We start from the raw sequence: 27,998 nt of genomic DNA, 5'->3' as shown, positions 1-27,998 counted from the left end.
GTGGCAGCTCCAGTGACCCAGTGGGTCCTTGTTGGGCTCCCTGCACACCCCACACTCACACACAGAGGATTCCCCACTGGCTCAGCCCCAGCTTTCCACAGCCACATCCCAGATGTGCTCAGACTTGCTGAGCACCTGCCCGGCCCAGGGCTCAGGAGCCCTCCCAGCACTGCCAGGGACAGCTGCAGCTTCTCCCTGAGCTCAGCACTGCTGCTTCTTCTATTCCAAGGGACTGTGAAACCAGCAAACAGCTCTGGATTCTTGTCCCCACTGAAATGGACTGGAAACTAAACAATCTGATAAATATTTATGCAGCAAGGCAGCTATGACAACCAGAGGAGATGGAATACTTTTTAAAGACTTTCATTGTGCTCATTGCCATTTGCTACTAAAACCAGATATTTAAACCAACCTGTTACACAACAGCAGAGGCATCTCATGTAAAACTTAAATATTTATTTCTAACTGTTAAAAAGCTCCAGAGAATGAAAATTATTCCCTAGAGGAAAACAATTACATTTATTGAATAAACACTTCCTAAAAAGTACATAACTTCTCCGCCAACAAGAGGGAGATGCTGGTTTCATTCCCACTGCTCCCATGGCCCTGTGCCTTCACAGAGCTAACAGCCTCTCATTCAGCACAACACTTCCAAGAGAGACTGCTTTCCTTTTTTTGTACTTGTGGCTGTCATTATTCTTCATTTGGAATAAATCCTTTTGCTCTGTCCAGCTTGTCCAGAACCTCACTATAAAGGCCAACCATCTGGAGAATATGAGCACCACAGTTGTCAACAAGGATGGATAAAAATGCATCATTTAACTAAGTGTATAATTTAACTAAATGTATCATTTAACACAGAACAGAACTAAGGGAATAGGTGGGAGGCTACGACCAGTTTCTAAACCCAGAATTTCAAATTCATGTAAAGATTTTTGGCATAGGTTTAAATACAATGGTCCTAACAAAAGTGCTTTTATTTACAGTCATAAAGCATAGTTTATATGTGAGTCTTACACCAGCACATAAACCTATTCACCAAATCACAGATTTTGGGAGCTGATGTTGAGGATGGGGAAGATTCTTATTGTCAGCTCTCATTGCTTTAACTGATGCATTTAAAATGGTGTAAGTTACAGCCAAGCCCTTGATTGCTCAGCTTGTACACAAGAGAATGAATGGTGACACCAGCCAGGCTGCACAGGGCTGCAATCTAGACAGGAGCAGCAGCCAAAAGCTGTAGGAAGAAGCTTATTTGTGACAGAGTAAGAAAAGTGTCATTGCAAAGTGTCACCTACACTTTGTAGGTGCTAGGCTGGAAATTTCTCCCTCATAGGAAGTGGCTAAGCTGCACCTGAGGAGATGAGCTTTAGTGATTCTCTTCACACCATCTTAAAGCCTATTTGCAAAACATGAGATTACACTAGAAACCAAACCTGAAAGTATGTAACAGCTGATTTAACTAAACTGGTACAGCACCTTGGCTTTAGTTAAAGCAGGCAAAGGTACAAGGTTCTCCCACGGCCACAAACAGTCTGAATTTATTTCCAGTCACCCATTTCCATCATCCTTCCAGTAAAAGAATGCTACATTATTCTCTCTATTGTCTAGCAAAACTTTTCGGGCCTCACTTTGAAAAAATCTTTTAGCACCAGCTCCCCCAGAATATTTAGATACCACGATTTTCCTGAAACTCTAAAGATCATCAGCAGTGGTTTCTTCACCCAGATCCACATCTCAAATTCAGGCCAGCCAGCCAATCCCATATCCTCAAATCCCCCTGTGCACACTCACATGGCCTTCATAGGTCTTCTTCAGAGAGCCCAAGTGATTGAGGAACCTCATTCCCAATCCACACCACTGCTCAGCTTCCTTGTATTTACCAACAGTGTACTGAAATATTCCTGTGTTCCAGGCTCTTGTCATCAACCAAAGGATCTCCATCTCTGGGTAAGCATCCTGAGGTAGCAAACAAGCAGCAGCACCTCACCAGAAAATAGAATCTTCACTTCAAAACTGACAAGTCAAGAGTGTGTTAGAGTTTAATTTTAGAGTAAGAAAACAGTTGGGTTCTGTCACCCTAAGCAAAGAGAGAAAAAACTCTTACAAAATCCAAGGAAATTTGTAATGCAGTCCTAAATATCCAAGAGACTTTTCTACACCTTCAGTGTATCTTTTACTGAAGAAGCCTTAGCAGCTCCACATATAACATTGTGTAATGTTCATTTTGCTAATTATTCTCAGTCTAATGAGAATTTTTTCCAAACATGCTCAGGATCATGTCCCAGTCTCTTGGTTTCCTGTTCAACTTACCATGCTGCTGACTACACTCAGAGCATCTTCAAAGTAGTCCCACACCTCCTGCAGCACACAGGTATCCAAGTCTGTCAGTCCAGTTGGCAAAGAGATGTTAATCAAACTGTGTAAGCATTTGCTGAGGATTGAAAGAGAGCAAAAGAGGAAATATTAAATACCATGTGCACAAACAGTTTTAAATATGAGTAGCACACAGAGTTATGTCTCTATGATTGTCAGACATGTTTACCTTGGTGCATAACACACTCATTCTTGTAGCAGAATATGCATTTTTGTACTATCAGATCTTATTCATACAAACTATGAAAAATAGAGTCAAGAGCAATTGGTACTTAATTATTTCATTGCTGGTCTCTACAGTAACACAGAAGGAAAATCACAGTATTACCTAGGGTGCTACACATGACAGCAAGAACAAAGTACATTTTCTAACTCCCCCAACAAGAGCTATGTAGGCAGCATCCTCAGAAAGTCAGTAACAAATACTGAAAACAGCTCTGCCTTTCTCAGTGTGAAGTGAGAAAGACAATATCAACAGTTGCCTTTGCCAAGTGCCACTTCAAGGAACTTGGAAAGCATAAGTAACACAAATATGCTAAATAAATCACATATGTACTATGTGGCATCACTACCTTACAACTCATAGCTTTCTTCTCAACCCTTAATTTCTCTTCTTTATCTTTGAAATACCCAGAGTAACTTTGAAATGAACACCTTCCTCACAAGAAACAACCAGAGACCTCTTCTGGATCCAATTTTCATTTTCCTTCCTCAATAGATGAATTTATTGGAAACAGGACTGTGCCAGAAAACATGCCAAGTGAACAAACTGCAGGTAAAACATCTGTTAGGCAGTCATCCTTCAGAGTTACATTGGTTGGCCAGCAAGAAGTGGAACCTTGCATATAAAGTAAAATCCACTTCTTTTCAAATTGCAGGCTTTATGCCCAGTCAGCATTTCCAGTCACAGGCTCATGGCAAAGCTATGTGATAACACTAACCTAAATTGCACAGCATCAATGACAGCCTGCTTTCTGTGAAGGTTTAGTGCACTCTTGAGAGCTTTCTTACACAGTACAGGATACCGAGCTGGAGGTTCCATTGCTAATGCTTCAAAAGTAAAAGAAAATAGAGAAGAATAAAAGATAAATTACTGAAGTCAACTTCAATCTCTTAGGTCACTAAAATAAACTGCAGCATGTTGCCAGATCCCTTGTGAAAAACAAGCGAAAAGAGATCTGTTTAATGGGCAGGTCACCAGCTGGTGCTTCTCTCCCTCTTTCTTACTCAGCACATCATCAATGAGAACAAGGCAGAAGCACAGAAAGCTTTATAATTCTCTGCTGTTTACCTCCAATGCAGTAATACAAAAAAATTCTGGTGAGGGGCACTGTCTAAAGAGTTTTGTTTGTCTCCTTGAAAACAAAAATCCAGATGGAAACCTTATGCAGGAGCAGGATTTGAGAGTGGTGTCTCCAGGCACTGGAGTGCTCTCCCTCAGGGCAAGGAGAACAGAAGGTGTTTATGCAATCCTACAGGACACCTCCAAAGACTTGCCATGGTAGCTCTAAATGCTCCTCATCTTTCTTGGATCCTGCTCCAGATTCTCAAGCACATTTTTGTTACTAGGACTTTGAGATGAAAATATGGCACAGTGTAGAAAAGTGCTATTTACAAACTGACTATAAAAACTTGAGAGTTGAAACTCAACATTATCTTAGTGGCTCAAATATACTAAAGTATATCAAAGTATCTATCCAAAGTCCACAGCCCAAAACTTCTGCACTGGGGCATGAATCAGTGAGGGTCATTCTCTGGCCTTTGCCAGTTTGGAGCATGTAAAAGTTTATCTGAAAAACCCTTTCCAGGCTCACAAACTATATGAGTGTCTCAGGGTCTAGAAATGGAAAGATATCACAACTTTCTGGTTCATCTTCCATGTCATCTGCAATTTCAAACCACAGCTCTCCTAACCTTGCTGAGATCCTAAGCATCTTTGCTTCAGATATATGGTCAGACCCATTTTCTGTATATTGTACAACACATGATAATCCTGGTCACCTCAAAAGAACAGGAAAGAGAAATGAAAGCTTCTTTGTCCTTACATGCAATGATTTCAAGTGTCTTGATCTCTATTTGGGGTTGCTCCCAAACTGGCTCCATAAGGTTGTGAAGTGTTGGATCATTCAGTTTGGATCTTGCTTCAAATTCATAAAGCAGCAACAACGTGTCTGTTGGGTCTTTAGCAAAATCTCCTACAAAAGAGACAGGACTGCCTGTATGTAATGATGAATTTTCTCTAGGCCACAGGGTAATTTTTGCTTCCAACAGGCAGGAAAATCATCAAGGCACTCAGACTTAACAGAAGAGCAAATTTGAGTGGAATTTGCCATTCAAAGAATATCTGATGGAATTTTTCTACCAATATCCCACCAGAAAAAGGGAACCATGCATCTGCTAGGGCAACAGTCACTTAACACCTCAGCTGTTATCATACTGTTATCTATCTACTCCAATAACCTCCATCTGAGACAGCAACTCCACATGCCCTGTATTTTCCATTAACATTGTGACTAAGAGTTACATGTGCTGAACACACACTTTGTGGCTTACCTGTTAATTTCAGCACCTTCCATACCTCCTTGCATGTCTGAAGATGTTGAAGGGCCTGACTAAAAAGCTCCGTCTATTTTACAAAATCAAGTAAGTTATTTTTGTCATGGTTTTAAAAGCAAAAGGAATAATTATGTCAGAACCAGCTATAAAATAAATTAAGAATTAGCCTAGTTAGTAAATCATCTATACCAGTTACTGGGCTTTTGGGGTTTTTTGTCTTTTTCAAAGACCTCCATATCTCTGACAAAGCCACTTCACATTGGCCCAGAAAGAACCATCCATACTCCTGTGGGACATGACTGTTTTATCTCCCAAGAATAAAATAGTGCTACTGAGACTCACAAACCACTAAATGCCACAAAACAATTGCCCTCCACAGAATTTCTACAATCATTCTATACCAGACTTCTGTACTTCCTTCACAACCTCTGTGTTTTCCTTAATCTTCTTATCACAGTAAGCACAATGCCCTCTTCCTCCCACCCACAAAAAGATGTACACATAAAAGAAAAGAATTTTATTACAACCACAGTGGTAACTACTTTTAGCAACAGCAGTAATTGTCTTTCTGACTAACCCAAAGTTAGCAGCAGGCTCCTTACAAGATATATCTTGTAGATTGAAATTCCTCTCAGAAGTTACTGCCATGACCCTTTATTGATACAAACCCATTCAAAGACACTGAACTAATTTACAGAAATTCAACACTTAGAGTTGTCTGGAAAGGTGCATCAATTCTGACTATTAAATATTTCCTTGCTTACATTCTCAATATCCTGTTTTGAGTGAAAAAACTAGGACTTCAAAATCAGAAGGAGAAAATGCTAAACTGGTGCACTCAGAAATGGTTAAGAGGCTTTGCCCTACCTGTTCTGAAGGTGTTACTTGGTGTCTCCCCATCTCCAGATCAACTGCAGCTGCCATTAGCAGGCATGTCTTCTGAGCAATCAGAACAGCTTTGTCAGAGGGACAAAACTGGGACAACTGACACCAAAAATAGGAAAAGGTAATGAGAATTTTACCCACATAAAGCAAGTTGCTTGTGAACAGATGATTGCTGACCCTCCTCTATGACACTTGCAGGAATCAGTCATGAGTAGTATATATTAATATTGTAATTTTACTGGCATAACTATAAAAAAGGACTATTTAAAGTGTAAAGCAGAGTTGGAGTCCCCCATCTACAAGCACATATGAAACTGACAGTGTTGGCAGAAGTCCTGCATAAAGATTAGGACCTAAGTACTTCACATGTTTGTATTAATTATACAGTTTACAAACATCAGCATCCATTTATTTTAGAAAACTTCTCATTGAAATCTGATTACATTTTTAAGAAACAGAATGTGAAGTATGACAATAATGCACACATTTTCTATTACAAGTCAATCTCCTTGTGACAAAAATGCTCCATCTTTAGAGCATACAAGCATGTCTCCATGGAGACACCCAAACCATGGATGTGACTTCTACAAGAACTAGACAGATGAATATATTCCTCAATTAGAAACACTATTAGCAAAAGTAAATACCTTGTAAGACAGTACAAAAAAATCCCTCATCTTTTCAGGGCTGTCCTTGAACTGTACAGCTAAGTTCCAAGCTAACAAAGACACAAAAATGGAGACTAGAATAAGAATCTGCACTGCTACATGTGTGCCCATCTAATCTCTAGCAAAAAGCAGTTCAGGTTCTACAATTCTATTTCTGAACCAATATGTCATCAACAGTTTATTTAACAACAGCAAGAAATACTGTTACTAGTGATTTGTTAAAATAGCTAATTCAAGCTTTCACATTTTGCCTTGATAACTTCACCACAACCAAGAACCCATTCTAGCACACACCCTGCCAACAAAAGCATGAACTGGGAAAAGCATTTTCTTATATTAGTTAACAAAGCCATCATATGAGGGGAAGTGTTTTACAGTATTCCCAAGAAAAATAAAAAAGCAAAAGGAGAAAAACCCACAATGTTTTGAACCATTCCTCATTTTACCCCAGCAAGGTCAAGTACATGGCAATTAATCACACAATTCTGAGTAATAAATGCATGAGAATCTAAAGGCAATCAAATTATTCATGTATGAGAGCTTGACCCAATTAAATGTTTAGATTCTCCAGCAACTTTCACATTCATTTATTCAATAGGACATGTTTTTGTAGTCTCTGAATTGTTTATCCTGTGAGTGAGAATGCTGCCTTTGACAGGTCCTGATTCCATTCATGCTCATGTCACTGTATCTGACCTCTGCTGCTTCTCCCCCTCCCTTGCTGCTCTTTACTGGAGCACACTCACACTGTGAGCATGTGTGCAAGAGCAGCTGTCTTCTGACACTCATTGCAACTCTTTGCTCTCCTGTATGCTCTGACAGAAGCAAGAAGCTGAAAAATTGGCCCAGCTTGTGGGCCAATTGAAAAATTGACCTATGCTTACATTTTTATTTATAGACAGCAAATGCACTAATCCTTTACCAAAACAGTGTAACAAAGACTACAAATGAGGATCCAGAGACAGCTCTATGCATAAAGCTTAGGGCAGCCCCTGGGAACTGCATTTCTCACTAGAAACCACTTTATCTGTGATAATATTTGCTGTTTGGATTTCACAGTCTGTAGTTCAAGGCAAACTCCAGGGCTGCAAATTTAAAGGACCAGTAAAGAGAGGAGATTCAGTTTAGATTCTGAGAGAGCAACCTACCAACTTTTCTAAACCAGTGAGCTTCAAGGATCCTCATATCCCCTGTGAATTTCTCTTCTGTGAAAGACTCAGCAAGTTTCTTGTGAGCTGCAGAAAACATAATTCAATACAAAAGTACCACTTTTGGAGCAGAATAAAAACATTTCCAAGTCTCATCCTTGCACTACAAAACAGAGGTTTCCAAAACACCTGTGTAATTCCTGATGAAGATTTATTCTCACAACTTAAATCTAATATTCTTCAGAAAGCCCTATTAAAAACAACAGAAGGTGCCTCAAACAGCACTTTAGAGAAGATGCCAACAAGAACAGCTCTTCTAAGTTCACTGACACTGAAGTCTAATGCAGAGAAGTTTTACTTAATTTCACAAACTTAATTACAACGTTGAGGCCTTTCTTCTAGGAACATTTTATTGATTTAATTCTGCTCTTAAATCTCTTCTACTTGCAGCAGTACTGCAAGCTTTTGATAGCAAAACCTGTGGCACTGAGATCCAACTTCACAATACTATTGAATATCCAGCTCTAGTTTTCATTGATTTCACTGTGAAGTTCAGAGCCTGGACTGAAATAAGGAGTCTAAATATTTCATTGGAATGGATCTAATCATATCATAAAATGTTCACATGTGGAAGAACTCCAGAAAATGCAAATAAAAGAAAAACATACCCAAGTTCAAGTAAGTCAGTATGGAGTTGATATCTTCATCTCTAGAAAGGAGAAGAAATTCAGTTTCAGAAAATTGATTAATGTTTTTCAACAGAAAAAAAAAAAACAAACAGAACACATTATTTATGTTGGAATATATTTTCCAAGTTATAGATAGATCTACTCTTGTCACTCCAAATTTTGGAAAGATATCCCACTAGTGTCAAAGAGATTGCTTAGCTCACAACCTCCATTAAAAATGTCTGACAGGCATATGAATTAATAAAAGAAGAAGAAGGCAAAGAGCAAATATTTAAAGAAAAGTTTAGACAAGTTGAAAACATGTTCCTATGTGATGCCATTAGGTCAAGCTAGAAAGTCATGTGGGTGGACTTTTACTAGCATAAAAAATAATCTCTTGATTACTCTGCAAGAAAAAAATGCCCAGAAAAGAAATTTTCACAATTTGAACAACACGTCCACCATAATAAAATGGTTTTTCAAGGAGACCCACCTTTTCTCTGCATTTTCTGCCATGATTTTTGATAACATCAGACGGACCAAACATCTAAATATGAGAAAAACAAGAAATAGAGAAACAAGATTTTTTTCAATGGTGTACTTTGCCCTAATTTTCCTGAAAGGATCCCCTTTTCTTCCTTATGCTTCTCCTTGTATGTATATTGAATTCTTACTTTAAGGACGTAAATAATTGTCGGCAGTCTTGTAAATGTTCAGACAAATACTCCAAAGCTTTGATAGCCACAATTTGTTGGTCATTCTGAAAAGAATTAAAACATGTTTTGTATATACTGCACTACCTCAGTTACCACAAAAGATACCCTAACCAAAACAGCAACAAAAACCCAAACAAAAACAAACCCCAAAGCAACCACATTTTCCAAGTCTGTGCAGCCCAGCAGCAGGAAAACGAACAAAGGACTGTGCACAGAATTGCCTGAGAGTGCAGAGAAAGCTCTAAGGAGAGATCATATGATTCCCTGCACAAAGAGCCTGTGGCAAGAGCACGACTAGTACAGGTTGCTGAGGCTTTCATGCCTCACAGGGCTGGGAACAAAGCCCTGATAGCCTGGAATGCAATCAGCCAGTTCAGTCAGTGCTCAGGCCACCAACCAAGAGGCAAACAGTCGGGACAAAGGACTTTCATCATGGATTTTTGTGTATTTTTACACAGCTTCCCCCTCTCACATCAAAGATCAAATCCCAGAGGCAGAAGAAGATGAAACACTTTGCTAAGGAGAATTTTACAGAAATACACAATGTCATATCCAGATGCTAACATTTGTAACTCAGAATTCTTTATTCTTCTGTCAAAATTTTAAAAAGATACCACTTCCTTCTACATGAAAATAATTTCTACTTTGCATTACACAACACATTTGAGTGAGACCTTTGTTGCGGAAGCACGAAGAACTAAGAAATCCATGAAATACAGAGAAATATTAAATCTAGACCAGGTTAAAGAGGTTAGGCTGTCCTACTTATATCAATAAAGCAAAGACAACATTATCTCTACCTCTAAAGCAATTTGGGCAGCTAAACTCAAGAGGTTGCTGCCTGTATTTTTATCCACTCTCAGGTTGTCTTCATGTTCTGATGGCTTTTCTGCTAGTTTCCCCATTTCAATAACTGCTTCCATAGCTGAAAGAGACAGAGGGAAAAACCAACATTTTTATAGAAGCTATTGGAAGGTGCAAAGTTCTGTTTTAATGATTTATGAAAGGCTATAATTTTTATTTTTTTAATGAAAAGCCAAGACAAGAAAACCTGAGCATACCAACACTTCTCCTCAAATACACATTTCCTCCTAGGGAGGTGCCAAAAATCTTTCAAGTTACTAATCTAAGGAAACAAAGATGCCACACAAATGATACTCATCTTAATTTTGTTCTGCTAAGTAACTGTTTGTTACCAAAGACAAGAAGACTTTCTCTAATACATTGTCTGGGCATCATTCCAAGCTCCCACATCTTGGCTTGTGCTAAGGGTGCCACTGCTTTTATGTTCACACTGTGCTGTGTTTCCCACTCTATATTATGTGAGCAAATTATGCTGTCAATAAAATTTGTATAGAGAATAATTAAATGGCAGAGAACTCATTGGAAAATAACCTCTGCACATTACTCTGTATTCTAAGTAACTATAGACTATTTCTCCATTTTCATTACTTGAGCTAAGATCCTCATTAAAATATGAAACAGCAGAACTCATTATAAAGGAGAAAGAGGCTACAGAGATACAACATTCTGTAAGTAATCTCAATAATTCATGTATTTCTTGGTAACTTCAGGCTCCATCTGTCCAGAGAAGTTAAGAGCAGCAAAAATGGTTCCCCTAAGCTCCATATTGTATATGCATACTAAAAAATATAGACTGATTCTCACCCTGGGATGCTACTAGAGCTTCTGCCCATGGGAGGATTCTCTTCCCTAGACAGAGGCTCCATCCAAACAAAATCAAATATAGCAAAGGCCTCTGCCTCTTACATACTGTGTGCTAAAAAAAACCCAACTAAATCCCACTTTTACAGCTTAAATCTACAGCCTGACATTTTCAATGATCTTAGGGACCCTTCTTCTAGCTACCCTCTGTGGTGTCTTTCTCAAGATGAACAGTCCAAAGCTATTTATATATATTTTTAATATATTTGGCATTTCTCCTTGTAGTGGGTCCTTTAACTTTCAGGTTGTACCTTTATCAGTATCGTTCTCCAACACTGCAATCTTATAGACACTGAATTTAGTAAAGATGCTGTTTGGATCACACCTTTCTGCTTGTTTAACTGCCTCTTTAGCCTATTCACAGAAGAGATTAAAGGAAATCAGTACAACATCACCTTGAAATTAGTATATAATTTGCAATAGAAAAGAAATAAAAGATACACAAAACATTACTGGTTACATTGCTGATATCTAGAGAATAACTCAAGATGTTTGATAGGGCCAGATCTGCCCTTGAAACAAAAGTGATGAGGCCAGAAGACAGCACCAAAGGCTGAGCAGAAATGAAACAGCCAATTCCTCAAAAATAAGAGCAATGCAAATAAAGACATAAGTATGTCTACATATGTATTAAATATACCTTGTCAACTTGTTTCAGATGAAGATAGCAAGAAGCCATGTTCCTCTGCAGCTTAGCCAAGTTCTGGTCTATCTGCCCAGGTGTATAGAAGCTAACAGAATAATTGTACCAGTGAAGGGCTTCAGAATAGCTTTTCTCCTAGAAAATATAAAAATAAAATAAAACCCAAACAAACATATTTGGGTGATTAAACTGCGTATGTCTTCCCTATTTTTTAAAAAAAAGGTCACAGCAATGAAAGATTTAGTCAAGTATATTCTAGTGCAACCTCCAGGTTGTTCCAGGTGCAGAATCCAGCACTTTCCTTTGTTAGATTTCATACAGTTGGTGAGTGCCCAGCCCTCTAATTTGTCTAGACACTGTGAGAGACAGAATGCAAAGCTTTACTGAAATCCAAAGAGATGACATCAACTGGCTTCAGCTGATAACAAGGTGGGTGACCTTGTCCTAAAAGGAAATCAAGTTTGACAAGCAGGACTTCCCCCTCATGGACTAGTGCTGGCTGTGACCAATGACTGCATTGTCCTTCAGGTGTTTTTCAATAACTCCCAGAATAATCTCCATAATTTTACCAGGCACTGAAGTGAGACTGACAGGCCTGTACTTTCCAGGGTTGTCCTTCTTGCCCTTCTTGAAAATTGGGATAACTTTTGCCAGCCTGCAGCCAACTGGGACCTCTCCAGATTCCCAAGACCATTCAAAAATCATTGAGAAGCCTCACAATAACACCAGCCAGTTCTTTGACTACTCTTGAACAAATCCCTTCAGGCCCCAGAGCCATATAGGAGCCAGCTGGAGCAGGAATTCTTGCATTAACTGTTCCCATGCACAAACCTTAAGATGAGGCTACCTGAAACTTGATTTTGCAATTGAAAACAGCACCCAGATGGATGAAAATAAAACTAGTGCCAGCTGGAACAAGGCTCTTAGTAACAGTTTGCACTCTAACCAAAAATAGACATATCAAAGAGGTCAGAAAAAGAATTTCATTTTCACTGATATAAATAAGAACACTACTATTTGGTCCCAAACCTCATAATGTTTGGCAGCTCTGTCCCACAAGATGATGTGCAGCTGATTCAAGGCTTCAGGCAACAGCTGTTTGCCAGTATAATGACCTGAAAAGATACTGCAAATCATCACTTTACAAGAACTTTACAAGAACAAGCACACTGAGAGGCATCTAAGAATTATTCTACAGCCTGCAACAAAAAACAGGGACACAGCAATAGTTTCAGCTAGGAGCCAGTGTTTCATATTCTGTTTATTTAAAAAAAAAACCAAACCAATCAATCAACCAAGCAAAACCCAAAATACCCAGTGAGTAAGAGAAAAATATTTTCATGCTTGAACAATGTAAATGTAGCTCTTGGTCCTAGCTAGATGCAACATGAAATAGGATTTGTTTTACAGCAGCTCTGAAGTCAAAAAGTACTACAATGCTACAGGTGCAACAGACCTGAAAAATAAACTGTTATGCAGCTGCTCTAACAAGGATATGCAACCTGGCTTAGATTGACAAACAAAAATAAATTGGGCTGGATGGACAAAGCATTAACATTACACAGAACTACTGGTTAATGTTTCTAATCCCACATGAATCAGTCACACACAGTCTACACTAAAAAGAAGGAATTGCTCCAGTAAATGAATTTAACCCCAAACTTGATCGTGACTGTTGTTCAATATGGAAGTTGAGAGCTGCCAAGTAAAAGAAACATAATGGAAAACAGATACAGAGAAAGAAAAACAAGAATACGTAAAAAAGTGAAAATTACAATGCAAGACTTTAGCCAACTACATCCAGTTTTCAGTAAACAGCAGTAAAAGATGGATACAGACCTATAATAACTTCTTCAATCTTTTGCTTAGCGAGCAGCTCCCTCTTATTCTGCAGCAGGAACTCGATGTGGAGCAGGGTAATTTTTCCAAGGTCAGGTGAAGATTCAAATCGTTCAGGAACAGATTTCAGAAAATCAAAACCAACTGATTCCCTATTCACAGAGATGCATTTTTAAGAGGCTGCACCAGAAGAGCTGTTAATTTTCCATTCTGGAGATTAACATATTCACACCATCCAGCATGTTTGTCATTCAATCACACCGACAGAATGAATCAAGGTATGAATTTGTTACAGTTCATCTATTCAGTGGCAGCTTCCTCTTACCACAGGCTTCTTCCACTGTATTCATAAGAGTTTATTCTTCACATTTGCATTAAGATACAAGCATATACATACATAATCATGATGGAGCACTTAACAGGGTAAAAATTCGTGCCTCAATTTATTTTGCAGTAACTTGTTATCCTTCTACTGTTTTTCTCAAGAATGGTTCTAGGGCTCTAAAGTCATTCTGATGGTTGCTTATAAAAAAAGTCAGTCTGATGATTCCAGACATATAATAAAACTACATAATGAATCTTAATCATTCCAAAGTAAGTCTACAGCACTGCAAATTGCCCCTACACTTATTTCACACTGTGTTCTGTTGCTACCATAATCACTATCTCCTTGCTATAGAAGACAGGCTCCCTCTCAAAACCTTTCACCTTACCCCCATGAGCTTTTATTTGAAACAAAGCATCATTGTACAATAGATGTTCTTTGCTTATAAAAAGAGACCCAAAACCTCCAAACATTGTGTTTACCCCACTTAGAGATGCCTTCATACCTTCCATGCTCCAGCAGCAGTTTGGCAGTATTCAAACAGAAGTCTAAGGACATCTCAAAGTGTGTGAATTCTGCAAGAGCTAGACAGAACACAAAGCACTTGAGATTATGTAATCAACTTAGACACTTAATTGCTCAATTTACCACTTATCTTTTCCACCTTCTTTGAAAGACAGAAACAAAACTGAAAAAAAAAAATCCAGCAACCCTATAACAGATGTACCACAAATGGAAGAATAATAGCTATTGTGTTTTGACTTTCCTTTCACTGTACAGTTAATGCAGTACTACAGAAAGGTGACAGGCTGATAGCCCTGGAATTCCAGCACTCTGTCTCTCTAAACAGGAACAGCATAAACTTTAGTAGAATATTTTATTTTTTTTTTTTTTTTGCCTCAAGCTGCCTTTTATCAAAATGTCTCATCCTTATCCAGCAGGAACAACCTAACACTGAGGTTAGTGCTCAGGCTGGGTGTGGTATCATATGGCACTGGGAACTACTTCAGCATAATGCCCTGAGCATCAGCTGTTGGACTGAGTGCTGCTGATAAGCAGGTATCAGTTTCACACCACTCAGATAAAGTTTTAAAACTGTTACTCTGTGCTGAATGGTTAAGAACAAAACAGATACATTTGTAGCTTGGATGGGATCAGAGAAGGAATACACAAGGACATGACTGGAAGAGTTGTTAAAAGAAGCATTTGAAGGTGGCTGATGCAAGTGTGCAACAGAAGATTTTAGTGAAATGCCTAAAATTTAGCAGGAATCTTCACTCAAAAGACAGAGAGCACACACTTTTCTGCCAGCCATACAAGAAAAAAGACACCCACTCATTAATAAATGTGCTTGAAAAACTTACTGGAGGTTTAGTGTTACTAAACATTAGCCAAGTGTGTTTTGATAGGCAACTCTATGGTTTCACAATTCAAACTGAAGAACCCAAGTCAGCTCCTGTCTGTTTATTTGAAATTGTAAGGTTTAAATGACTGGCTACTTGAAATCTGGCTGAAAGCCCCAAGGAGGAATGTGGAGTTACCATTTCTGCTAGTCTGACAGCATCCAAACCCCTGCTCTCTGCAAGAAATTTCTAATCACATCCTACATTTCTCAGATTATCCATTACACATCTGATGCTTTCCAACCCTACTCTCTTAAGATTTCATTATTTATGAAAATAAATTTCTCTGACACATTAATTATCCTTTCTATATTAAAGTCTCCCCAAAAACTTTGTTATCCTCTCATTCCATAGCAGAATAAATTCTGCTCAAGTGACAAATGTGAGGAATAAGGAGAAAAGAGTTTATTTTACTTACATTAACTCTTGTAATACAGGTTTATAACAACACACTGATGAGCACATGATATCTCTTGATTAAAATCTGCAAAATCCCACCCAGAGAACAGCAATGCTTCACCAGCCTTTCTTCTGTGCTGACTGTGTAAGTCAATGCACCTTCACCTTCTGCACAATCTTATGCATATGTCTAAATAAACTGTAGCTTTACATTGCTACATTTTCACTCTTTTCCTTCTAACAGCCTTCAAAGTGTTCTCCCTCCTCTATTTACAGCAAGGCTATTTAAATTAGCATCTGGATACTTCCTCTGTGAACACTGAGTACTAGGTCTCATACTTCAAAACCAAAAGGACATTTAGCTAATAAAGATTCTGCCAAAACCATAAAATTGTTTTTCTGTGTATGACACATGCAGTCTCCTTGGATATGGAGTAATACAAAACCTAGGGAAAGCTGTGATACCTGAGTTGATATCTTCATCTGATGCTCCACTTTTAAGAAGAATTTTAACTTTCAAAAAAAACCCCGCTGGGTGCAAATTCTCCTGCACAATGAAAAACAATACATTACTTGGACAGCTCTTTGTAGAACACAGATCCTGTGAGAGTACAGCACATTCATAATACAAACAAATATTAAGGAATCACACACTCCCCACTGAAATCTTCACTTCCATTTTAATGACTGAAGCAAATGGTAAGCAACTTATGCCATAATTTCTTCTAAATGCAATGTGCATCTTTACTATTTATTCTTACATCACCAAAAGACCACAAGGATTATGAAAGCAAAAGATGTAAAATTCTCAGTTTGCTGTGGCCCATTTTTCATATTTTTAAATAGAAGCTGAACATTACTGAATGATAGAAAAATTTCCAGCTTTTCTATGTGTGAATTGGCTGGATTAATCTAGAATTAATATGAGTAGATTCAAAGTAGTTTATAAAAAGAAGAAATTCAGGAAATAACGAAGACTGTATAATAAAGTCCTCACTAAAACAGTGCATTTTTCAGGTTCTAAAATAAACATTTTCTTCTGGTTTTCCATACCCTCACACAATATCAAATGTACATTATCAAAACTTAGGATAAAAACACTTTCTGCCTCAAAAAGCCTTGCAAAAGTAAACAATAGAATAGGACAAAAGGCTTAGATACTGTAGTAGCATATTATTTGCATAACTAAAATACACTGCCTTTTATCCTGATCTCATGAGCATATGCACTATGATCTGCCTGTAAATTCAGGCAGCATGCAGAAATTGAAGCTTCCATTTAAAGCAAAATTTCATACTTAAAACTTGTGTTGTACAAAACAGAAAATGACATTTTTTTAATGATCAATGAAAGACAAATAGGAATTTTTCAGATTTCATTTACTCCTCACTAACCTAAATAGATAGAAGCACAAAATTAATTCAAGTCTCTATGGGAAGCAGAATTTGTAAAGGATCAAGAGACCTCACTGTAATGGCTGCTTAGAGATGTATGAATTTCCTTCAGGGTAGCTGATGTTTATACACCTCATTTTTCAGATCTGCTTGCATGCCTCTGCCTGGGTGTTGCTCTGGGGATCCCCCAGACAATGAGGTAACGGAAATCATTTTACTCTCTGTGCTTTAGCTGTGGGTTTGTGGTTGTCCCAGCTGCCTGCCTGTATCAACTCACACATCTGAGAAATTTTAGTCACACCATCAAAGAACATTGCTACTAACACACAGGAGGCAGGAGGACAGCTCTACTTCTACATGCAAAAAAGTATTTCTGAAAAAAAAAAAAAAAAGCTGGGAACACTAAAATAATCCATAAGAGCATGGAAACAAAGCATAAACACCTCAATCTGTTGTCAAGGATAACACACCAGGGATTAATGTGGTCTATATTATCATGTCAAGAAATGCTTGAATTTCATGTATAGCAATCTTTAAATACAGCAAAAATCAGTACCTGATTTGCCAAGCTTATGGCTTTCAATGCCTTGTCCAGGTACAGGCTGCAATCCCACTCAAAATAGGTCGTGGCTAACAGCCTCAGCACTTTAGCCTGGGAACAAAAAATAGCCACATACAAACATAAATATGAACACAAATCACTTAAATGCTAAGGCCGTGAAAACTAAAAGCTCTTTGAGACAAAAAAACCCTGCCTGGTATCACACATAAGGTGATTTCTCACATCTGAAATATATCCAGTCTTGAAGAAATGCAGTACACAAAGGACATGAATCAACTAGAATTCAGAGAAAAACCAAAGGGCTGCAAGGAAAATCAGATAACTGGGAAAAAAAGAATGAAAGAAGAAATTGAAATAACAGGAGGCACACGCTCCACAGTGGAAAACAAACAAATAAAAAGGCAGGACAAAGACCTACATGATTATGGACTTCAAATACATAAACTATTTACATAAAGAGGAAGAAATTAAAATCTTCGTATCTGCAGTCAGAAGAAAAAGAATAAACTGACTTTGAATGAGACAGAGAAACATCTATCACAAATGACAGCTCAACTGATGGTGTATTGAAAGAGAAGAGATGCCCTTTCAGGATCTACTTCAGCCTCTTTCTACACTTTGATTTCTATGAAATAGCAGAATCAGATGTGATTTAAGGGTGCTCATCAGTGACTGATGCTTGTAACAACTGAACTTTAAACTCTGCCAAACTTCACAGCAGATGACTAAAAAGGAGACCAAGACATCACTGGGCAGGTTTGCACAGAAAAGGCAGATAACACACTGGAGTCAGTTTAACAAAATGTTCCTATTTGTAAATAGAAATTTCTCCATTTCTTACCTGCATTTCTTTGCCAACAGAATATTTCATGTCCATCTTCCCAATGTCATAACTCTGGCTATCAATGATAAATGGAAGTTAGAATTAAACAGGATGACAGAGATAAATTCAGTCAGTCTTCTGATATGTTCAAAATTCCTACCCTTTCCCACTTCCTAAGCAGTTAAAAATCACATAAATCACACAAACTAATCTCAATAGACACTTTTACCAGAGAATAGAAAATTCTGGGTTCCTTCTACCCTTACATTAAAAATTGTACTCAATCACTTTCTTCAACTTGTTGCAGCACATTCTGTAACATCTTCTATATTCAAACATTTTGGTAGGTTTTATCAATTTTAACCTCAGAAATTTTGAAGAAGCAAGTGTTTCCATTCTCACCTGGAACACAATATGGCAATACACAAAATCTATTCATGACTGGTCTCCAGACCACAGCACACCAACAGCAAGACAGAACCTGTAACTCGTGATCCCCATTATTCTTCTAAAAGACAAATGGCAGAACAAAGAACCACCCAGGAGAAAACAAAGTGATAATGCCACAAAACCAGATTTGATTACAAATGCTGTGAATAGCGAGCTGTTAGAAAGAAAAACAGTAACTGGGCTCTTGTTTTCTAATCTAATATATTCTCAGACCAGGGAAATCTTATCCCACTAGATGGAGCCACACTCTTTCTACAGATTATTATTTGCACTGTGCAAAGCTTTATTTCCTCCTCAAATTTTGTCATCGGGACTCGGCATTTAATTTTCCACAGGAATAAAATATAAAATATTCTCCAAAGCACCAGATGTAACTAATTCTGAGCATTTCTACAAATCCTCTTTGACAACAGATACAACGATAATGATTTGGAATTTGGCCTGTTGCCCTCCACTTTCTTCTATTTAAAAGAACAAGAAGACATTAACACAAATTTTCTGCAGTGAGGCTGTTACCATAGCATGAGGATGCTCTTCCTCACAGTCTACATTTCCTCACCCTTAGTAATACCACAGCAGTTATTTGGATCCTACCCAAACCATCTCAACCCATTCCTTTTTCACCTTGATGTTTGTGCTTTTCATCAGTCAAGGACTCTTCAGAAAACTAATCCCTTTGGAGGAAGGGGGCTAGGGAGAGGATTGGAAAGAACCACTGGAAGATGACTTTCATTCTAATGGCAGGAAAATCCATGTGGGAAAACAGACATAGATTTTAGGCAATAATATACAACCATTACAAAATATCTGCTCAGATCATTTGGTTCAGCTAAAATCTTGTATTCTCACATTTTTAATGGTCCCCTACTTTCCCTTGCTTCCCCCTCTCCTGCACACAGGTTTTTACATCTCAGAAGAAAGGGTTTGGGTTTGTTTATTTGATTTTTGCACATTACCTGAGCCAGAAGGAGCTCTGTTCATACCTCTTCCATTCATAGGTTTCCACTCCAAAATTGTAACAGAGGATTGACAGGTAACAGGTCTGGAATAAAAGACTCCTGCTTCTAGAATGTTCTTGTCAAACATCATTACATCTACAGCACTACAGTCTCAGGTTCCTTAAAATGCATTTTACTTTCAAGATATTTCCACTGCTATCACTTCTGGCCTTTTGCAAGAGGATGCTGATGATGACTAAATGGAATCATTAATTGGATGGGAAAGTGAAGTATCATTAACCAGACCAGGACACAAAAAACAGCAGGATTTTTGAAACATATGAGGAACACAGAGTTCCTCAATAAATCATATTGAAAGCACTGGAACTGTGTAAATTAAACAATAAAAATTTAAATTTAGAGAGGAAAAACTGTAATACCATAACCCCCCCTTTTTTTTTTAATAACAAAAAAGTTTTACATAATAAGTGAAGAGGACTCTACCTGTTTTATGGTAGGCTTCTTCCCAGCATTTCTCTTTGGGGTTAAAAAAGGATTACAAGATTTAAAAGAAAACTGCTTTTGAATGCTTGGTTATTCAGAGCTTTATCAGTCAGCCCTGACAACATCTGTTCATAACAACTTGTCATTTCTTTGAAATTATTTGCAGCTGTCATATGTCATCCAAAGAAGAGACAAAAAGTCATTTTATATGCCAGCAGGCTGCCAATATTTACATCCATTTTGCCTCTGCAGTATCTTTTTTCCCAAATATAAATGATGCTTTTTGCAAGGGACTGCAGATTTCAAATTCTCAGACAAAAATGAGAAGGGTAGGACAACATCTTGCTTCAATTTTTTTTGCAATCCAGAGGCAAAAGCACAGAGTAGGTATATGCATAAAGACAAAATAGCTCACTCTCAGATGTGAAACCTTATTTTTCACAGGTTCATTTGTGAATGTTTTCTTTCCAGGAGAGAAAGTTTCCTGTTCTGAGCATTGGTTCATAGACTATCAAGGATCACAACCCTCTCCAGCTCATCTCTGGTACCACACAACACAATAATCTCCCTGTGTTACTCTCCAGGGACTCTTTGGTGCAATGGGAGCCTGCAAGAGTTTAGGATTGAGAGCTACCCAGCAGTCTAAAAGATTTGGATTCACTCAGCAATCACTAGCTCTTTCCATTTGCCTCATTTTTTGAATACCACTTTTTAAATCAGAAGTAAGTTGTATCATTCTCCCATGATCAGAAACCTTTACCTTGTCTGCATCAGTGCTCCTGCTTTGTGAAGAGCTTTCATCACAAGAAGCTTAACATTATTTAATGAAGGAGTTCAAGCAGAAAGAATGAAATTAATTTAGAATTAAATGAGAAACAGGAGGGCAAAATCCCAGTGAACATTTTCAACAGTAAGAAGTTCTGCTCTTATAATTCAAATCAAAGCTAGACCCCTGCAACTTAGTACTCAGATGCACTTGAACATGGCCTGAAGATGACAAAGCAATGTAAAATCAGTTGGAGTTTAACTGGTTAAAAAAAACTCCAACAATAATTCCCATATTTTTCTTCAAGAATTTGCATCTGCCCCTTTAAATTTTATTATCTACACCAGAGAGACAGGAAGAAAATGTTTTTTAAATATTGGAAAACAGGTAAACAAATGAAAATAAATGTCAGGAAGTTTATTCTCATATAACAATAACAGACTTTTATCTTTGCAAACAAAAAACTAATCTGCACAGGATAGTTTGTTTTCTCTGTGAGACAAGAGCTACAAAAACCACTACAAAAACCATTCATAGCTCTACAGTTTCATGAAGATTAAGATTAGTACTGATGGTAGTGATAGACTTGCATATCAATAACTTTGTAACTCAGCTCTTCTCTTGTCCCATCTGTCCCCAGACAAATGTTCACAGGGGTACAAGATGCAATATACAAGAGCAAGATGTAAAATGCAGCTGGTTCTGTAGCGAGTAGGTGGTATATTCAATTTAGAAATCTTTTTGCCTTGCTTGCTGATTTGTCTTCTCATTGTTTAGGAAAAGAGTTTATTATTCTATTTCAAATTCTAATCTAAGAGAAGCAATAAAAAAATGCACTCTGAAAAAACTCTGCTGTTTCCACACAAAATTTTTAGCAACAAAATCTGAAAGAGGCAACCAATCGCAGAAGAGATCTTCGGTTCAGAGTACTTTTCAAAATTTTCTGTGGCATATGCCATGCTTTAACATAGAGAGAGGAAAGTAGGTTCTCAAAGTTTGGAATGATAAAAAAGGGAAGATTTCACTTACTTCTTTTGGCAATTTCATCAGCATATCTTTGCAGCGCTGCACGCACATCACCGCTTTCTGAAAATCCCCTTGAGCAACAGCCTGAGAAAGCAGCAGAGCGTGCCAACAAACTGTTAGTGTGCAACTGCTCTTTAAAATTCACTAAAAACCTCATTCTTTAAAATAGGACTTGGGCTTTTCACATGCTGTAAAGCTAGGTTTGGGATTAGCTATCTGTCCTTACAGTGCTATAACAATTCTATTTTTCCATATTGCCAGATGATCAAGAGATCAAGAAAATCACTGCAGTGCTTAGGTAGTGTGCAAAGGCCAGAGACATGGGACAAGATCATTCACACATTAAGATGATACAAGAGCTCAGCAAAATTTATATCACCTCTCCTTTTGTCTCCATGATCAAATTAAAAATATGGGCCATTGCTTTGTCCTGTTTAGGGTAGCTCCTGAGAATTTTCAGCACTTCCATTCTAGATACTCAGGTCAGTGGTGCGACCAACAAATGCAGTTTGTATGTTTGCAAATACATACATACTTTGTATTTGCACTCCTGTGTCTGTAATGCTCTGTAGGATTGGTAGAGATCTCAGGCACTTCAGAAGGAAAAACAATTCCTCTCAAAACTTAGAATTTCTAAATTGCATCTTTTAAATTACAGTTACTTGCCTTGTTCTCCAGTCAAGCACAGGACACTGTTGGAACTGACCCATGTATAATTCAGAGGCAGCTGTTTATTTTATAAACAGCCATGATAGCCAAATTATAAAGCAACAAATCTGAACTAGAAGAGATAAACACCACTGCAAGAATGACTGTGATAAATGAGGGAAATTAAAAATCATTAAATGATTGCAACACTGAATGCAAACATGAGATCTGCTATCTTCTATCTAAGTGAAGGAAATCTATCCCTCAGCAAGTCCTCAATGCCAAGCACTCGGGTATCTAATAACTGGGTCAGAGTTTCCCTCTATACCTCTACAAGGTATAGAGTGACTTATAAGGGAAAACTGAGAACACATACTGATTCAGCTTGGTAAGAGAGTACTTTGAAAAGGCTCTTCTCCACATCAGCTCTGTGCACTTGAATATCTGCTTCACCCTCGCTCCCCTTCCGTAACTTGGCATATAGCTTCTCTATACTCTGCAAAACAAAGTGCAGGCATCACCCATGGAACTTACAACCAGGGGTGTATGTAAGAAATCAAAAGTGGCAAAGAACTTACATTCATGGCATTCTCTAAAAATCCATCTGCAAGAGCAGCTTTTCCAATATCTATCCATCCTTTCCCAGTTTTCATAGACATCTGAAGGAGGTAGTAAGTTTTTTGTGAAAATGCAGTCACTTTCAAGAAAGGCAATGTAAGAGCTCATCTTGTTGTAGCACAGACCTAACACAGGACAAGGGTATTTCAGCTCTGTAATTTCTGACCAGCAACTCTCACTTCTGAATGAACACTCAGATACAGCATAAGACTTATGGTGGCCTACTAGACAATATTATGAGATACTGAAAATTTGTTATCTTATTGTTATTATCATATTTCTAGAGTTCCATACTGTTGTTATTATATTGTTAAAGTCCATACCTTCTAGCTGGTTTTCTACCATGTAGCTCTTCTCTGTAGCACAGTTCCTCATGACTTCACAGGGGCTTCTCCAGGGCTCTCAGCCCACCCCTTTTATCCCAGTTATCTTTACAAGCCACAGCTGCTGCCCAACTAAGGACTTCGCAGCTGTGGCTCATTTAGAATAGCTGGGACCCACTTATCCAATACATGGGACTCTCACTACACTGAAATAAATGCATGTCCTGCTCATATTTTACCCTATGAGAAGATGTGATAACCACACTGCCCAGACACTCCTAGCTCCAATAGCTCAGCAAGGTATCCCTGTAAGATACAGGTCCCACTTCAGCATGTACTTTGTGTTCTTAAAAGGGAAAAAATGGGATCATCAGTCTTATCTTTAAGTGATGAGAAGAGAGAGTCAGCAATGTTCCTGCCAAAGCACCAGTTACCCTTCCAGAACCAGACGTATACTTCACTCTCTTTCCAAAGCAAATGTAATAAGATTTGAAGACTTCCCTGGGGGATCAACTGTATTTCATTACACACCCACAATGAGCCTTACCAAAATCTGTCTTCTAATAGTTCCCTCCGGAGGATCGCTGCCCTCACAAAGGCAAATCAGTCTGCAGGCAACAAACCGCACTGCAAGAAAACAGAGCAGGCATTCAAAAGTTCCCTTCTCTCTACTTCTTAATTTTTTTTACAGAAAGTCAAGCCCTGCCACATCTGAAAGACTATCTGGCATTTTAAATCACAAGACAGAAAAATATGAAAGCGTCAGGAGTCAAAGAAATCTGAATTTTAGCCAAGATGTTTAAAATTGCTTTTCAGACAGTAAGAAAAAAAAATATTCTCATTAAAATACCTATTAAACAATTTAGAGAGAGTTTAAGTTAAATACATGGTATTCAAAGATTTAATTACATTGCAGGTGCTTACAGTAACATTTCTTGAAAGCCCTCAAAATAGCCTTCAGCAAAATAAGGAAATGAAGTTTAATAATCTTTACAGTTTCAAAGTAAAAAGCAAAAATTTCAGACCTTCCTTAAACATCAGGGATGGAAAAGACACTACTTAATGTATTTAAAACAGCCTCTCCCTGGCCCTTCAGCTGTGATCTGAGAATATCATGTTCTACTTTGCGTCAACTTACCCTTTTCCCCTTAGCTGTAATTTATATGATGTAGATTATACATCATTTTGACTATAATCCCTCAAGACAAGAATGTAGGCCTGACTCTGCAATCCCACAGAACCACAGAAAGAACATGCTGAGGGAAAACACCAAAAGCTCATTTCTGCTTTCCCCCAGCCCTGCTCCTGGCCCAAGAGAACCCAGGAGCTGTGCACCTGGCTAAAGCAGGTCAGTGAAAAGAGGATTTAGAATGTTTCTGTATGTAAACATGGTTGAGATAGCTACATGAAAAAAACAACCTTGCTTGATATAAATTAAGTGACCAACAGTCTAAGATTTACATCTATGTTATTTCCATACATTTTTATATTTGAACCACAATATCAGAAATGCAAATTACAGCTTCCTTTGGTCACATCACCTCTTTGCTGGTGCTCTGGCATGGAAAGGGGAGTGATGAGAATGCCTGCACCGATTCTCTGTCACAAGATAACTACTACATCAGGATGCTTTTTCCTGAACTGTTTATACAAGCCCACCAGTACACTCTTCTCTTTCTAGCCCGTGTCTGCAAAGACTCAAACAAATCTCCAGCACTGTTTATGTGCCTGCCAGCAGGGAGTGCTTGGTCTCCATGCTGCAGCACACAGAACACTCTCAGGGAGGCACAGAACATACGTACATTTGGCTCTTTGCTCATCACTGATAACAGCATCCATGTGTTTGGTCACTGTCCAGTTCCACAAGCTGACTGCACTCTCTTCAACCTGGAGAGGAGAATTCCACTCAGTTTAATTGTGTCCTGGATGTGGATCCCATTGAAATTTACTACTGGAAAAAGAAGCATCTTTCATGTGTTTCACAGGAATGGTTTCTCCACATGTTTACCCAGCTCCCTTTCACACCAAAGGTGTGAGTTTTCTATAAAACTGTCACAGGATCCCACAGGGACCTGTTGGACAGTGACCTGAAAACAGGCATGCTGAATGGATGGAGCACTTCTTCACCTAAAATCTGAAGGGGTTGGAAAAGAACTCTAAGAATCTTATCACATTTGAGAACTATCTGTAGTAAGGCTTCACCTCTTTTGCACATCCAAAAGAACACTAAGTAGCTTAATTATTTTAAATACCTACACTTCGAAACTTCAGATATTAGCAAACAAAGAACAAAGGTTACTGACTATATACTCTTGTTAAAAAGACACAGCACTACATAAAGGCAATAAACTGCTTTAGCAACCCACCCTGAGGAGCTGATTTTCCATCACTTTATTCTACTTTCCATGACAGATCTTGCCTATGAATACATATTTGCCTGTCTAGGAGAGAGTTCATAGCCCCTCTTATTGAAGTGGTCAGATTACAAATTTATGATTTCTCCTTTCTTCAAAAATAATTTAGCCCAACTGATTCAGGAAGAACTGAAGGGTACCATTTTTATGCTCTTGTATTTTTTTTACACACTGTACTATTGACACTTTCTGTTACAACACTTGCTAATTTATCTCGCTCCTTGTTGCAAATTTAGGACTTCCAAAATCAGTGTTCCTCAGCTAATAATTGCTACTTCTTAAATGTCTCTTGAAAATATAATTTTAGAGGAAGAAGTTGGACAATATCTCAGCTGGTCTTTTTCCTTATTTCAGATTCATGTATTACCAGATTTGTCTTTGAAAAAGGACTTTTAAAGTAAATGTTTACTTCTTGCTAAGTACTCCTCTAGGAGAAATAAACCAAACATTATAAACAACCACCTGATAAACTTTTACAATGACTGAAAATTAGTACCTCCAATATAATTTTGTGTACTGGGATATTGTTTACCAGGCAGCTAAAATGACATGCTTGCTTGTTTTCTTCTTCCTTGGGTTATCTGCTGTCACTATGGGAATCCACAGACAGGGTGAGAAGGACCTGTCCTCTGATCCAGTACCAAACTCTTAATGCATCAGTGCCTCTGCATTGACCAAGCTGAATCAGTATGTGTTCTCAGTGTGTTCTCCATGAGACCCACCTGGATTCTGTGTCCAGGTCTGGGGCTACCAGCTTCAGAAGGATGTGGATCTGCTGGAGGGAGCCGTGAAGGTGATTGAAGGGCTGGAGAACATCCAGATGGGAAAGACAGACGGAGTTCAGAAGAGAAGGCTCTGGGGAGACCTTACAGCACCTTCAGTGCCTAAAGGGGTTCCAAGAGAGCTGGAGAAGGACTTTGGGCAAGGGCTTGAAGTAACAGGAAGAGGGAAATGACTTTATGTTGAAAGAAGGTTGACTTAGATTAGATATTAGTAAGATACTGAGAGGGTGGTGAGGCCCTTCCACAGGTTATGCAGAGAAGCTGTGACTGCTCCATCCCTGGAAGTGTCCAAGGCCAGGTTGGACAGGGCTTGGAGCAACCTGGTCTGGTGAAAAGTGTCCCTGCCCATGGCAGGGGATTGGAACTGGGTGATATTTAAGGTCACTTCCAACCCAAACCATTCTATGATAATTATGGGAAAATTACTGGTTACTGATGATGTTAAGGTATTTATTATTTCAAACCACTCGTAGTATCTAGTTGTAATTTTAAGTAAAAATGCAAGCACAGAGCACTGATGCATTAAGAGTTTGGTACTGGATCAGAGGAGAGGTCCCAGAGAATTCACACCCTGTCTGTGGATTCCCATAGTGACAGCAGATAACCCAAGGAAGAAGAAAACAAGCAAGCATGTCATTTTAGCTGCCTGGTAAACAATATCCCAGTACACAAAATTATATTGGAGGTACTCATTTTCAGTCATTGTAAAAGTTTATCAGGTGGTTGTTTATAATGTTTGGTTTATTTCTCCTAGAGGAGTACTTAGCAAGAAGTAAACATTTACTTTAAAAGTCCTTTTTCAAAGAGAACACACACACTTTTACGCTATTGGGGCAAACAATGAAGAAGTGAATTGTTTTCTTTACATTTGAGTAGTGCTACACTTTAAGCTTCCTCGCCAAAGGGGGGAAGCAGCAGCAGCTGGTGTTTACGGAGCTGCAGCACCAACCTGGGCCAGGGCTGTGGGGTGTGAAGCACATGCAGCCCCCGTTTCGTCAGACGGGTTGGGAGCGGGGGGCTCTCCCTCCGCCACCTTCCCGTCCTCTTCAGAGATGCTCTCCGCCGCCCGGAACAGCTCCTCCGTGAGGGCGGCGATGCGGGACGGCGCCTCTTCCTTCAGCAGCTCCCGCACCAGCGCTGAAAGACAGGAGGACAGCGCGGCGTGACACTCAGCCCAACATCAGCCGCCAGTGACGGCACTTATCGGGAAGGGAGAGCCCACGGCACCTTCCACGGCCGCCACCCGCGGCCCCGCCATGATCCCTCAGGGAGCTCCGCCAGGGGCGCCGAGCCACGGGAGCAGCGCCCCCGCACTGCGCCTGCGCGCCCCGACCCAGCGCCGCCGGCGAGCCCCCGCGCCGCCGACTGCCCGTCTGGCCGATTCGCCCCGCCCTCCGCC

At 38.9% G+C, this 27,998-nt stretch overlaps 1 protein-coding gene across 1 annotated transcript; it reads right to left on the bottom strand.

The window, feature by feature from the left end:
* Nucleotides 1-561: 561 nt before the first annotated feature.
* TEX11 (testis expressed 11) lies at nt 562-27,890 on the bottom strand. Its single transcript, XM_058814393.1, has 29 exons — nt 27,827-27,890; nt 27,549-27,736; nt 25,206-25,290; nt 23,951-24,030; nt 23,041-23,121; nt 22,839-22,958; nt 21,818-21,898; nt 19,537-19,622; nt 18,149-18,206; nt 17,302-17,397; nt 15,817-15,898; nt 14,055-14,133; nt 13,225-13,376; nt 12,415-12,500; nt 11,383-11,520; nt 10,994-11,096; nt 9,818-9,942; nt 8,976-9,061; nt 8,795-8,848; nt 8,302-8,342; nt 7,634-7,720; nt 6,465-6,535; nt 5,800-5,916; nt 4,930-5,002; nt 4,422-4,571; nt 3,318-3,426; nt 2,314-2,434; nt 1,795-1,959; nt 562-765 (listed from the first exon to the last, which is right to left on the bottom strand). The coding sequence occupies exons 1-29, from the start codon at nt 27,855-27,857 to the stop codon at nt 694-696; spliced, it is 2,817 nt and encodes a 938-aa protein (XP_058670376.1). The 5' UTR covers nt 27,858-27,890; the 3' UTR covers nt 562-693.
* Nucleotides 27,891-27,998: the final 108 nt, after the last annotated feature.

The sequence above is a fragment of the Ammospiza caudacuta genome, chromosome 14, assembly GCF_027887145.1.
Source record: "Ammospiza caudacuta isolate bAmmCau1 chromosome 14, bAmmCau1.pri, whole genome shotgun sequence".
In the NCBI taxonomy this organism is placed as follows: domain Eukaryota; kingdom Metazoa; phylum Chordata; class Aves; order Passeriformes; family Passerellidae; genus Ammospiza; species Ammospiza caudacuta.
The sequence above is the reverse complement of the archived record's forward strand: the minus strand, read 5'-3'. Positions and strand labels throughout refer to the sequence as shown.

Bases quoted from the DNA above. Each gene is read 5' to 3' on its own strand.
- TEX11 (XM_058814393.1), bottom strand. From the start codon at position 27,857: ATGGCGGGGCCGCGGGTGGCGGCCGTGGAAG. The intron at 6,536-7,633 runs GTAGGTTGCTCT...TGTCTTTGTTAG, and splicing joins TCACTGGTTTAGAAAAGTTG to CTTGGAACTTAGCTGTACAG. The intron at 5,917-6,464 runs GTATTTACTTTT...TTTTGGTGTCAG, and splicing joins TTTTTGTACTGTCTTACAAG to TTGTCCCAGTTTTGTCCCTC.